This window comes from Amphiura filiformis, unplaced genomic scaffold (genome assembly GCF_039555335.1).
Source record: "Amphiura filiformis unplaced genomic scaffold, Afil_fr2py scaffold_21, whole genome shotgun sequence".
Lineage (NCBI taxonomy): Eukaryota > Metazoa > Echinodermata > Ophiuroidea > Amphilepidida > Amphiuridae > Amphiura > Amphiura filiformis.
Genome location: NW_027305485.1, coordinates 182,501 through 197,134, shown reverse-complemented (window position 1 = coordinate 197,134; position 14,634 = coordinate 182,501). Strand labels below are relative to the sequence as shown.

At 35.2% G+C, this 14,634-nt stretch overlaps 2 protein-coding genes across 2 annotated transcripts in view; one reads left to right on the top strand and one right to left on the bottom strand.

Moving 5' to 3' along the window:
• Positions 1 to 3,646, bottom strand: part of LOC140143343 (ras-related protein Ral-A-like) — a 64,193-nt gene extending 60,547 nt beyond the window's left edge. Inside the window, exon 1 of the mRNA XM_072165199.1 lies at positions 3,457 to 3,646. The gene's annotated coding sequence lies outside the window, so the exon portion shown is untranslated. The remainder of the gene's footprint in view (positions 1 to 3,456) is intronic.
• Positions 3,647 to 7,611: 3,965 nt separating this feature from the next.
• LOC140143350 (cathepsin B-like) overlaps positions 7,612 to 14,634 on the top strand; it is a 9,567-nt gene continuing 2,544 nt past the window's right edge. The window contains exons 1-7 of the mRNA XM_072165208.1: positions 7,612 to 7,766; positions 8,155 to 8,221; positions 9,133 to 9,260; positions 10,922 to 11,131; positions 11,835 to 11,956; positions 12,213 to 12,475; positions 13,451 to 13,567. Coding sequence (XP_072021309.1) covers positions 8,197 to 8,221; positions 9,133 to 9,260; positions 10,922 to 11,131; positions 11,835 to 11,956; positions 12,213 to 12,475; positions 13,451 to 13,567 — 865 coding nt within the window. The 5' untranslated portion in view covers positions 7,612 to 7,766; positions 8,155 to 8,196. The remainder of the gene's footprint in view (positions 7,767 to 8,154; positions 8,222 to 9,132; positions 9,261 to 10,921; positions 11,132 to 11,834; positions 11,957 to 12,212; positions 12,476 to 13,450; positions 13,568 to 14,634) is intronic.

Genomic DNA, 14,634 nt, shown 5'->3' with positions numbered 1-14,634 from the left:
CAAAGTCTTAAGCGTGTAAATCACATTCACAAACAAAATGGGAAAAACGAGTCTCAGTGGACGAACGGCGTCCATGAGACTCGGCGAGTCTAGCCAAGGCTCAAGCCTCAAACTCTCGTTGATCGTATCTCTCGGCCTTAACCACTCGGCCATCTCGTCCTGTTGTAATACTTGTGGTCATTCAGACACAGATGTTGTCATGTACATGTACAATGTTTGTAGAAATAGATAAGCTTACATGATGCATCGCTTACGAAGTTATATGTACGTGTATGTACGTACATCATGTGTACATTACACATGTTACATGTATTCGTAAAAACGAATGCTGGACGGTTCGCACCCTTTCAATTTCGGACCCGTGCACTTTCGCCCCCTTTCTATTTCGCACCCGTGCACTTTCGCCCCTTTTTATACCGCTGGTATTGTGCTGCTGTTGATTGATGCACGATCGATTGCTTGAACTCGGCGGTGCGGCGTAGTATGTTTTATAGTGCTGGGGCCGTCGGGCATGCACAAAGTCATGATAAACCCGGAAGGAAGGAAAGAAAGGATATTTTATAACAAAATAGAGCACCGAGATTTTTTTCTCAGTAATATGATGATAATAATAATAATATGATAATAATATAATAATAATAATAATAATAATAACAATGTTAATAATATAAACAAAGTTTACTTAATAATATAATATAATGATAATAATATGATAATAATAATAATAAGAAGAAGAATAACAATGATATGAGGATGAATGCAGATTATTTTTATCATATTCATTTATTATAAATTATTTGTCTCTTAGTGAAATATTGTATTAGTCTATGTACATTTTTGCATTATAATTATCTTTTAACAAACTTTTATATTTTATATTTTAATAATGTTTTAATATCCACACGGACATGTGGAAGATCAATATTGTATTGAACATGTTTTACCGTGTTAAATAAAGTTATTATTATTATTATTATTATTATTATTATTATTATTATTATTATTATTATCCCCTCACTTTTCTCAAAAAATTGAGATTTTTATACCACTGGAAACCTCTGGCTACATAATGTTTATGTCCAAAAAATAATTCTTGCAGATTTAATTCGCCTAGCAAAAATATCGTCAATTTTGAATTACGTTCTGGTGTACCAGAACGAAATTACAACAGTGGCCTATGGAGCAGTGTAATACACATAGTCATGCATAACACGCATAATGCAAAATCGGAATCAACTGAAATTTTGGGAATAAGATTTTTCAAGCATATCTACCATGTCTACTAAAAATGTCATAAAAAGATGATACTAGGATCACGAAATACTCCTTTAAGATAGATGTCATTTATGCGTCGGACCCCTATAGCCTGATCATGCAAAGCGAAAAAAAGAAAGAAAGGAAATAAAGAAAGAAAGGGAAAGAAAAAACGAAATCCAAAGAAATTAAGATGAACTGAACAAATCTAATTGATAGAAATAAATTGATTGTTTAAAACTGTTTATTATGTGCAGCAACGTGCAACAAAACAGGGTTCAAAAGACAAAGCAGCTTTCTTGATTAAAAAAAAAAGAAGAAAAAAAAGGCACTATAAAAACGAAAAAAAAAAGGAAAAAGAAAAGAAAAATAAAGAAAGAAATTCATCTCCTTTACACGATCTTTATTATCTAAGAAATAGATCCTATATTACATTATTGACATCTTCGAGTTCAAACATCCCCCTTAAAATTGTCGGCATATTTAGCAGATTAAGATATAAGATGTGCCGTGGTGTTAATAAAGCGTCGTCATAATGAGTCCGTGATTGACAGGCCAGTAAACAAAATGAATCATGAACACATAAATGTCAATCATTTACAATGCAGAATTGGATAGCATTTTTTCCACAAATTTGTTTATTTACTTTATGTTATTTATTAAAACCATATTTATACAGGGCTACCTTTCAGATAAATCTGCTATTACAGAGGCTCTGTGTCATAAAAACAATATACATAACAATTTGTAGAATTATACATAAGCCCTATATATGTAAGAATTTTTTAAAAACATAAAAATGCATAAACATCAAAAAATCATACATCAAATATATCAAAATTCATTAAAAGTATTTACATTTCTTTGTTTTATACAATTTACGTAACACTTGTAGAAATATATATTAAATTAATTAAGAACACAGACAAAATACATCATTCATTAAAAGACATAAAAGTTAAAACATTTGGTTCATTATTTACATTTCTCATTAAAACGAACAGAAAACTTTCCTGATTAATAGTATTTTACGATCGTACGTCAAGAGGCATATGGCACTTTTGCGTGTCTGTTTACGGTACCCTACCATTGATTGGACCCACACCATACCCGGCGCTTTCGCGTAAGTCATTCATTACATAATGGGTTGAAGGAGTCACACTTTATACAATCACGCGGCCGCGTGGCCCGGAGACTTGTCAAGCAATCGATCCGGTACGGGTGTGTTCTGGGACGAATATATGCGTGCTACTGCCTAGTCACCGTAGGCTACCATTGCATTGATTGAACCCATGTCACGCCCGGCGCTTTCACGTACCAGTGGCAGCTAATACTCGCGGTGAAGAAAGGTGGTGAAAGTCGGCACAGCATTATCGCAAAGCTGCTGCAGGCATTTGTTTTGCTTGTGCGCATTTGTCTTTGAGAAATTTGCTAAATATTTTTTTCCATTAGTGTCATGTCAAAGAAGATCAATTGGCAACATAAAGATGGGATAAAATTATAAATTATAAGCCATCATATTTTTGTCCATATCAATATTAGGCCCTATAAATTTTATACTTTATAGGCCATAAATAATTGAATACTAAATTATATAGCCTATTATAAAGTACTAATAAGATAACATAATTCTAATAACAATAATATAATAATAATTAATATAATAATAATAATAATAATAATAATAATAATAATAATAATAATAATATAATAAAAATAATTAATAGGCTTAAAATAAAATAAAATAGAAATGAAATAAAATAAAATAGGCCTAAGTAAAACAAAATAACAAATCAAAAACATAATGAATACCAATCTTTAGACGAAGCACATTTAATATATGAATCGTAATAAATTAATAATATAGGCCTATTAAATTCAATCGAACCGGAGAGTCCATCAACATACTATTTGCTTTTGTACACGCTGGACCCAGTACCGGTACTGCAAACACAGACAATCAACACTCAAAAGTCAACCAATACTATACACATACAACACCCCACTGTACCGCCGGGAGTTGAAGCGATCGATTGTGCATCATCAATCAACAGCAGCACATTACCCGCGGTTTAAAAAGGGGGCGAAAGTGCACGGGTGCGAAATTGAAAGGGGGCGAAAGTGCACGGGTCCGAAATTGAAAGGGTGCGAACCGTCCTGTTTCCCGTAAAACGATCAGGGTGGAGAAAATACGGTACTGACCTTTCTTTGGGATCGTGACCAAGCCGACGTTTATAATCAGTCTTCGAATCAAAGAACGGGCGTAACAGCATTAGGATCCTGAACGCAAATTATATAACGAATTCGGCTAAATATAGCTGTGAATTAACACCCTCAAGATTGAAATAGCAGACCTGTCACTCACAAAAACAACGGAAGGTCGCCCAACATGGCCGGTGAACTTGTGTGAAAATATCTAGAAACACTTTATAAATTCCTATAGCCCATAAAACATGTATTGTGATTTTTTTCATCTATCTAGAGGTTATTTAGGAAAATATTGCATTTCCTTTATTCATGTTAATGACAAACGCGTACAATTTTGACAGATGAAACACAAAGGAAATCCAGGAAGTGGTTTAATTCAAATCATATATAAAATTGTAGTAATAAACGCTAAAGGGAGTGCCCGGAAAGCGGTGCTTACGCCCCCATTCATTGATGTCATGTCAACAATTCAAAGGGTTGAACTTTCTGGCAGTCCTCTCCTGATTTGAAGTTTGGAAGAAGAAAATTGTTTTCTTTTTGATGAAAGATGTTTTTCAACTGCTCTTCCTGTTGACCTTTGAATAATTTCTTTCTTTATTAATCATTTATTCCTATAGCTTTCATACCGGTATTCTTGCTTTTTTTTATTTGTCATAGGCGCCCAGGGTCATAGGCCTATGGCTATAACTTCTTCCATCCTTCCCGGGATCCTTCCTTGAAGAAATATTGTACAATCAACAATTCAACTCTATCGGTCGCCAGTTTTGAGTAAGTTAAGTTTTTAGATGAGTGAGCCCCAGTTCTACTTTAATCCGTCCTAACCCGTCCTTCAGAAGTTCGGACTAGAAGCTCTTCACTCTCATCTTTTGGTCCCATTCACGAGGACCTCAGCCTCTACGTCCCGAATTGATGGATAGCGTACAACAGATGGACAAAAAGAGTCACCGAGTGGCAACCAAGAACAGGAAAGCGTAGAAGAGGAAGGCAAAGACGAAGATGGCGAGACGACTTAACAGCATATATAGGCACCACTTGGGCAAGGGATGCGCAAGACAGACAGAAATGGAAGATTCTTGAAGAGGGCTTCATACTACAGAGGATGAAACAGCCTAGGTGAGGTGAGGTGAGGTGGATGTTGAATAAGTCGACAATTCCTATTTTTGAATTCTAAGTTGCTTAGCCTACTTGCATTTTGTTTGTTTTAGTTTTTTATTATTTTTTGTTTAGGCTAACACATGTTTGTTGTTTTATATAATTAGGCCCTAGGCCTATACAATGTTGGTTCATTAAGATATTGAAAGCTCATCATCACAGTAGGCCTATAATAAAAGCTAGCCTAGTCCAGAAGTGCAGCGGACTGCAGGTAGGCCTACAACCCCCACCAATTGACAGGTCTAGAAAGAACCTTCAGGGGGAAACGGTAAAAATAAACTTCATTAGGGACCGTTCACAAACACTTGTAAGGGGGCGTCTGATGCAAAAAAATTTCATCGCGAAAATTTTTCGGGGCCCCCCTTTACAGACCTCAAAAATTTTCAGGGCCCCCCTCCCTTTTTGACAAGAAAATTATGGGTCAACCCCATATAAAAGCATATAGGCCTAAACGTAATTTTCCAGGAAAATTTGTGGTCATTTTTTCCCTAGGAGGGTCAAACATTTTCAGGGCCCCCTTTTTGCATCAGGCCCCCCCTAACAAGTGTTTGTGAACGGTCCCTTACATCTTCTCTGAAATAAATAGGCCTAAAGTAAAATAACACTAAGGACCTCCGTTTCATGCCAACCCGCGGGGGTACCCGTTAACCGTCAAAGGTAAAGTCCATTTTTGCATTGAACTTTTCTTTATTTAGGAGTTCACTTTCGCATCGCTATAGCCACAAAAGAATCATGGCTACACCCCATCACAGATATAGATATTATAGCCAGTATTGGTTGTTCTCCACAAACTTGCTGTGGAGGACGGGATTTTATTTTAAAGAAAAGAATAATTATCATTGAAGTTACCAATCATAACCTGGCAAGGTTTCACTTTTTAGAGCACTTCACTCATATCCAATCATGAGAAATAACTTTTAAGATGATGCAAAAAATCTAAAAAGAAAGCAAACATTTTCAGGTATCTCAAAAATGATGGGCCTATACTGCAGAGGCAAACGTGTGCGTTTGCCTTATGACAATCAACTCAGCCTATTGCCACATGTACGCCCTACAACACATGTCAATATACAGACTTGACATTTAATATGGAATGCTTTTTCTCAAAATTCAAAGACTGGTCTGGTAGAGGTTTGCATAAACGGCACGGGCTAAATATTAATTGGGGTGTGTCGGGAGATGGTGTAAAATAATTGTTTGGCAGAAAATGCGCTTTCCATTAGTTTACATTATGGCGCTCATAAATTAGCCTAAAATGGCGGATTTAAGGAGACTGAATTTGAATTTTTGGTACACTGGTATATAATGTAAGACAGTGTATTTCAGCTGTGAAGAATGCCAGTTGCTGACGAAGTTTAAGAAATATCACCTCAAACCCCTATAAATTTGATAATTACAGAACCACGTTGCATAAAGTCCGAAATTGTGTCCCCCGCACAGCTCAAATTCAGTTCCCTAAATCCGTCATTTTAGACAAATTCGTTACATTATGAGCACCATAATGTAAACTTATCGAAAGCACATTTTCTATCAAACAATTATTTTACACCATCTCCCGACACAGCCCAATTAATATTTAGCCCGTGCGGTCTATGCAGACTCCGTCCAGACCAGTCTTGGAACTTTGCGAAAAATATTCCATATTAAATGTCAAGTCTGTACTTTAACATTATACTCTAACTAAGCATTATAGGCCTAAGAGGCCCAATACGGAAGTTCCGCTACACGATTAGGCCTAATCTTTGTCAATTAGGGAACAAATCAAAAGATGGCGATGACCTCCTGAACGAACTCGTTTGCATTATCACCATTTAGCCTATATACTCTTTTAATGTAAAATAGTGAATTTCCACTCTTTCAAGGAGTTGAACGAAGGGCAACCCGTTTTTAAGTGGAAAACACTATAAAACAGTACCGTAGCCAGTGGGGGAGGGGGGCAGACTGTCCCCCCTGACAAAAATGAAAGAAAAAAGTACCCGTCTGACCAAAGGGCAAAGGAAAAGAAAAAGGGCAAGGAGCCCTTTTTCCATCAAAATTCATCAAGGGCCTGATTATGGGCCAAAAATAGTGTAAAATACAAAAAATTTTGCGAGCTGCACACGCACATTGTCACAATAAAGCCATTTTCATCTCGATTATGGTCAAAAATAGTATCAAATTCAAAATGTTTGCGCGCTACGCGCTCATATCGTCCCAATAAGGCCTTTTTGGAAGCTCGAAGACATGTACAGTCTCTCAAAAAACAAAAAATTACATGTTGCAACTGCACTTTTTTCAGCTGTAGCCGTACAATTTTATTTTGCCCCCCCGACCAAGAAAGCTAGCTATACGCCCCTGCTCTAAAATGAGAGAAAGTACATTTTTGTAGGCAATATTCACTCTTTTAAGAGTAGGCCTATACAGACTACTTTTTTCAATCCTTTCACTCTCTCACTCTTTTTTCCACTGCACTCGGTGTACATTTTTGGTCAACCGGGGGGGTGGGTCACTCGTTATCACTTTTAATCATGATGTACGCCCATGGAGCTTAACAAAACAAGCTCCATAGGCCCCTAAACTCTGTGAAGACTGCGCTACGCAGGGGTTGTCTGCCCTCTCACCCCCCATAAGTTGGGAAATCGTTTAAGGATAGCAACGTTTAGACCTACACCATTTTTTGTGGGACCTGAGAACGCGTCAAACACACTAAATTGCATTTTGAATACGGGGAATGTCCTTCTGATATCAAATAGGCATAATTTAGATTTTCCAGGCTGAAATGGCGCGATTTAATATACATTTTATGGCAGACAAACGTTGCTATCCGATCCCTTAACGAAGGTCCAAATAATCATGATAATCACTGTCCAATTGACGTTTAGAACGTTTGAATCGCGGACATTGCCTATTAGGATGTAAATCGATCATTTGGTTTGTTCCCTTTAATATCTTCTTTGTTCCTGTTCGATCATGTGACATATCATGTGATACATGTATGTAAACACGTCTGGTATCAGGTATGGCATAAACGAATATGGCTACTGACACTGAAAAGAATGGATTTTCGAAACAATATTCGTTGTACATGTAATAATAGTGAACGCTAAAGGCCATTTCAACCTTGGTTTGAAGTTTGAAAGAACACAGAGCTTACCAACAAAACACAACTATAGGTAAGCAGGGCCAAAGGGGGCGGAGAGGGGGTGTGTCGGAATTGACCTTCACTGCACTTGATTAGGAAATCTCACGTCTATATCCGGGTTCACAATAGCTTAGGCCTATTCACTGATTTTGTTTCACAACGGAGGAACTCGGGTCTATTTGAAGAAAACAACATAACAAGAAAACAAGACCTAATAACGATGTTGATACTTATATTATATATATATATGCAATTTGTCATGTATGTAGGCTATAGTATGTCATGTCAATAGCTATATGCAGCTATATATAGGTCATATTATCAGCATGGCTAAATCTGAACAAAATTGGATTGATCTTTGATCGGCCATGACATGTTGTTATCAATAGAATTTTGTATCTTTTCTACAATACATACAGAAAGGTGTTCGACTCTCCTGGCCTGGTCGTGCCATCATCATCATGGTAGCATATCTAGGCAAAATTGGTAGGTATATGATAATTAAGTTATAAAATCCTGAATCATAGGGTAATTTTGCACGGATTAGGCCTATTTGAACGTTTCCGTACTGTATAATTATGATCTTTTAGAGTGTATTCTTGAAGTTGCTTGTGACCCTTTTGACCTGCAAAAAATGCTTATACCCTCCCCCTTTTCGGTTTCCAGAAATGTCGCCCCCCCCCCTCCTATACCTTCCCACGGGCACCCAATATACCATTATGAAAATTCATTAGTGGAGTCATAAATATTCAAATATACCTCATGAATATTCACTAGTGACATCCTGAGTATTTAAATATACCTCCTAAATATTCATTAATGAGGTCAGGAATATTCAAATATACCTCGTGAATATTCATAAGTGAGGTCGTGAGGCTATATATTCAAACACCTCGTGATTATTCATTAGTGACATCATGAATATTCATGATATAAGCTTTACAAGAGGCTTTCTTGGGTCCCATGGTCATCTAGGGTCAGTTGTAAAACCCGAACAAATCAAAGGTAAATACAACAGTCGTGGAAGACCCGCATTTACGATGAATTGTCCATTTTTCATACAAAGCACTGCTTTGATAAAAAATGGACAATTAAATTTGAAAACAGTGGAATGTATTTTCTGGTGTATTCTCGGGTTTTATTCCTGTAAACTTCAAGTAACTTGTAGTAGTTATCGGGGGCAGTAATGATGAAGATTGATGAATAAATTTCTAGAACTTGCAGTAGTTATCAGGACTCATGATATTGATAAATTAATTTCTTTCCCTAGAGAGATTGATACCAGATCTCAAGCCCACCATGGTGCACCATTCGTCGTTGACACAATTTTCAAATAGCGTTTTTCACGAATTATAAGCTACTAAACCATGATTTTGCCCTGGTTTGTATAATTTCAGCTTTTCTGATTGTTATTTTGAATTTTACATGGAGTTTGCAATGTCTTACCATTCGATGCAGTACGCACTATGAGCCGCTCTCAAAACGATTAATCCAACATGTGAATCGAATGAATACAACATGGAAGGTAGGATACATGTCAAAAAATATTCAAAAAACTAGAAATAAAATCTTAAACAGTTTTATATATTAATATTCTTATTTTCACCAATGCTATCTTCAGTAGATAGCATATATCCGGTAGCTTATTTTCACACATGCTATCTTAGATATATAAGTTATTTTTACGAATGTTATCATCAGTAGATGGTATATAAGTTATTTTCACAGATACTATATTCAGTATATAACATAATACCATGTATACGTTATTTTCACAAATTCTATCTTCAGTAGATAGCATATCTTAAGTGGATAGTATATATAAGTTATTTTCACCAATGCTATCTTCAATAGATATGTAAGTTATTTTCACAGATGCCATCATCAGCAGATAGCATATAAGTTATTTTCACATATATGCTATCTTAAGTAGGTAGCATATACGTTATTTTCATAAATGTTATCTTTAGTAGATAACACATTATTTATTTTCTTCAGTAGACAGTATAGAAGTTATTTTCACAAATGCTATCTTAAGTAGTCACAAATGCTATCTTAAGTAGTAGAGAGTTAAAGCTATTTTTCATAAATGCTATCTTCAGTAGATAGCAAATTAGTTATTTTCATAAATGCTATCTTCAGTAGATAGCACATTAGTTATTTTCACAAATGCTTTCTTCAGTAGATAGCAAATTAGTTATTTTCATAAATGCTATCTTCAGTAGATAGCAAATTAGTTATTTTCACAAATGCTATCTTCAGTAGATAGCACATTAGTTATTGTCACAAATGCTATCTTCAGTAGATAGTATATAAGTTATTTTCACCACAGCTAGCTTAAGTAGATAATATATAAGTTATTTTCGCAAAATTCTATCTCCAGTTATTGTTTATCGCCAATGTTATCTTCAATCGACATAAAAATAAGTTACTTTCACCAATACTGTCTTCAATAGATATATACGTTATTTTCACAAATGCTATCTTCAGTAGATAGCACATTAGTTATTTTCACAAATGCTATCTTCAGTAAATAACACATTAGTTATTTTCACAAATGCTTTCTTCAGTAGACAGTATAGAAATTAATTTCACAAATGTTATCTTAAGTAGAGAGTATACGTTATTTTCACAGATGCTATCTCCAGTAGATAGCATATACGCTATCTTAATTGGATATAGTATATAAGTTATTTTCACCAATGCTTGTATATCAATATAATATACAAGTTATTTTCACAGATGTTATCATCAGTAGATAGCATAATTATACGTTATTTTCACAAATGCTATCTTCAGTATTATAGCAAATTAGTTATTTTCACAAATGCTATCTTCAGTAGATAGCATATAAGTTATTTTCTCCAATGCCATCTTCAGTAGATAGCATATATGTTATATAAGTAGTTCACCTCTGTAAACTGGTAAAGAGGCCAAAGTGTCAAAGAAGCAGCCCTAAAACTGCATGGAGGGGAGGGCAGGCCCAAGTGGTAAACTATTTGCCACTGTAAAGAGCAGCATAATAGATTGACCGAGGAACCAATAGTAGAATTAGGCCCCTAAGTCATTTAAATTTGTAAATTTGAAGAAAAAAAATCAATACCCAATATCAGCCAAGTATCAGGTATGTATGTTGCATATAATTTGTCATCAAACAAATTTAACTAAACATTTTCTTTTAACCAGGCTGGCGTCAATTTTGGTGACAATGATGACACCGTTATTTCCCGATTAGCTGGAAAACGTCCATCTCAAAAGCCGAACAACATTCCTACACTATCGTATTACATCCATAATGACCCCGCAGTTCCAGATAACTTTGATGCTCGTGTACAATGGCCAAATTGCGTCACCATCGGTAGAGTTCAAGATCAAGGCGCTTGTAAAGCTGGATGGGTATGTCTGTGTAATTTTATTGTCATAACTTCGGTAACAGTAATTGTGATGTAACCAACAAGCCCAACACTTTGATTCAATGAGAAAGTTGATTGGCAGAAATGGTCGCTTACAAGCATTTTCAATTTGAGTTTAAGTTTATCATGTTTATCAGGGTGTATCAAAATGATTGGTACCCATCAGTTTTCAGTGATTATGGACAAGACTGTCACATTAAAACACAACATAGGAGCTACCTATAATTTATAGATGAATGTTATAAAAGGTTTTCAAACTATACATTCTTGGCATTTCAAGAAAATCCAGTGTTGCATATGCAAACGTAGGCTTGTCAATAAATACCAAAAACTGGTGGATACCAATCATTTTGATTTTTGATACAGCCTGTTATTGTCTAATTTCTGAAAACTAATATAATTAATGCAGGAATTAGCAAGAAGCTAAGATATCGTTTTTATTTACAACTAATGAACTCAGATGTGTATGAAGGATAATCACGTTCGTGCATGTATGGACGTACCGTATGCCTTAAAATCGTAAAATTGAGATAATCGCACTTGACTATGGGTCTGTACACTTAACTATCCACATCGCAATTTTCAAATGACTACAACTTGTTTTTCAAATCTGGGTATATAAAAATAATTGAGTTAAAATAATTTCAAATACGAAATATAACTGTTATCGAATTTATGTGTTTTAGGCAATGTCTGCCACTGAGGCTATGACAGATCGATATTGTACGTTGTCAAAAACTAAAGATACGTACGTGAATGTTTCAACCGAGGACGTGATTTCTTGTTGCGGAGTGGCCTGCGGAATTGGGTAATCAATAAAATATGATAATTTCTTTAATTAACACTCAAACAAACTTAATAATCAATAGCGCATGTAAATGTTCATGCGCATGTCGCATATTAAACATGTTAAAACAAAATATTTCACTGTACGCTTATGTAGCTATAAATCTTAGCACTATTTAGTCATTATGAACTAAAATGTCAAAATGCTGGAAGAATGCAGCTCTGTTACACTATCCCTTACTTGATAAGTGCCGTCCCATCATTTCTTTGCAACATAGATGCGACGGAGGGTTTCCAACGGCTGTGTGGCATTATTGGGTTGACAATGGCATCGTCACAGGAGGGATGTATAACACATCTGATGGATGCAAGCCATATAGCATGAAATCGTGCACTCACAAATTACCTGATCACACGCGGACGGGATTCGAACCCATCACGACCGCTCTACCAAATTGTGCCGAGGAGGCTCAGACTCCTGTGTGTAGTAATATTTGTGCGAAAAATTATTCAATTTCTTACCAGGATGATCTACATTTTGGTGAGTTTTATCATAGGCGATAAGGCTGTATGCATATCGAAAGCTTTCAATATTTTACCTATTACACTGACGATGTGACTAGGTTACGTGTAAAGTACGATCGTATACATGATTTCTAGTCATCATGGTCATATTCGACCAGAAATCATGTCATGTCGAATAGTGTCAAATTTGACGCCAATGAGTCACATTATTTCAAGGCGTCGGTCACCCACCTTTGCACAGTATTTTTGTGGGGCCTGAGAGCTTATCAGGCATATCGAATTTGCGTAATGATTTTGAATACAAAGAATTTCCTTCTGATATCAATTTTTTTTAATTCGTGATATAATTCAAGTTTTATGGCAAATTATTAAAAATAGACAGTTCAATACATTTACCGGTAACAGTCCTCAAAGTAAAATTTATAAATCTAATGATATTTACTTAAAGTATTAGCTGGGAGGAAAAGCCGGCGATCATTTGAAAAATTTGACTTTTCGTAATAAAGATAATTATACATTTTTTTCTTCAAAAAGACCTAAAAAATCTAGGTCTTTTTGGGACAAAATGTGTGTCTTCAATACGAAAGGTCAAAATTTAATTTTCAAATGATCGTCGGGTTTCCTCCCAGCTATACACTTTAAGTAGGCATAGTATCATTAGATTTGTAAATTTTACTTCGAGGACTGTTAAATAAATTATGAAAAATAAAAAAAGATATAATAATAATTTGCAATAAGATGTATATTATATTGCCAATTTCAAAAAGTCAAAAATATTTGATATCAGAAGGACATTCCTCGTATTCAGAATGCAATTCAATATGTCTGATGTGCTCTCATGTCCCACAAAAAATACTCTGCAAATGACCATTTGAATGACTTATCCTTCACTTTAAGCAATTTATAAACAATTTTAATTTTTTTATACTTTCGCTGGGATCACTGAAAGCTACTGAATGGGTCTTTAATATGCAATATCTCTTCATTTCAGGGAAAAGTGCGTACGCCATTTTACCAAACATTAGTCAGATTCAAGCGGAGATATTCAACCATGGACCTGTGCAGGCGGACATGCAGATTTTTGGAGATTTCTTCAGCTACAAAACTGGTATTTTAATATCTAAAATTTAAAAATTTTAGAATGAAAGTTCATAGATCGCAAACATTATAATTTAGGATTTGAACTTTTGATGTTAACACAAGGGGGAGGCACGTCTAAAAAGGGGGGGGCAAAGATTTTTTGTCGCGGCCTAAGGGGGGGCAAGCGATTTTTGGCAGACCATTTTGAGAATTCACCACCCCGGTATTCACCACTAACACGGTATTGCACAGCCCCTGAAGTGTACAACAGAGTTCTGAGGTCCACAAAAGATTACCGATCCTTAGCGTAAGCGTGGGTTGCCGATCTCCCGATGAAGGTCGAACTTATGACCGAAAATAACTGATATGCTATCTACTTTTAATCTTGTATTTAGATCAAAAGTTTAAAATCCTAAATTATTGTATTAAATTTAATCAAGATTTTTAAAAACACCGTACTTGCTAATAATTATGATTTCCATTAAGGGAAGGGGTATGAACGCTTGGACAGTATTTATTGTGGGACATTAGAGCACATCTGACATATCGAATTGTATTCTGAATGCGAAGAATGGCCTTCTGATATCAAATTATTTTGATTTTTTGAAATTCGCAATGTAATACACATTTTATGGCAAATCATTAAAAATTGATATTTTTGATATTTAACAGTACTCGAAGTAAACTTCATAAATCTGATGATTTCTACCTAAACTGTAGGTGGATGAAAAGCCGACAATCAATTGAAAATTTTGACCTTTCGTATTGAAGATATGGATTTTTTTCCCAAAACACCAAAAAAAAATTAGGTCTTTTGGGGAAAAAATCCATATCTTCAATATGAAAGGTCAAAATGTTCAATTGATCGTCGGCTTTTCCTCCCAGCTACATACACTTTAAGACTATATCATTAAATTTATAAAATTTACTTCGAGGACTGTTATATCTCCAAAATGTGAAAAATATCAAATTTTAATAATTTGTCATAAAATTTGTATTATATCGCGAATTTCATGAAATGAAAATTATTTGATATCAGAAAGACATTCTTCGTATTCAGAATGCAATTCGGTAGGTCTGATGTGCTCTCATGTC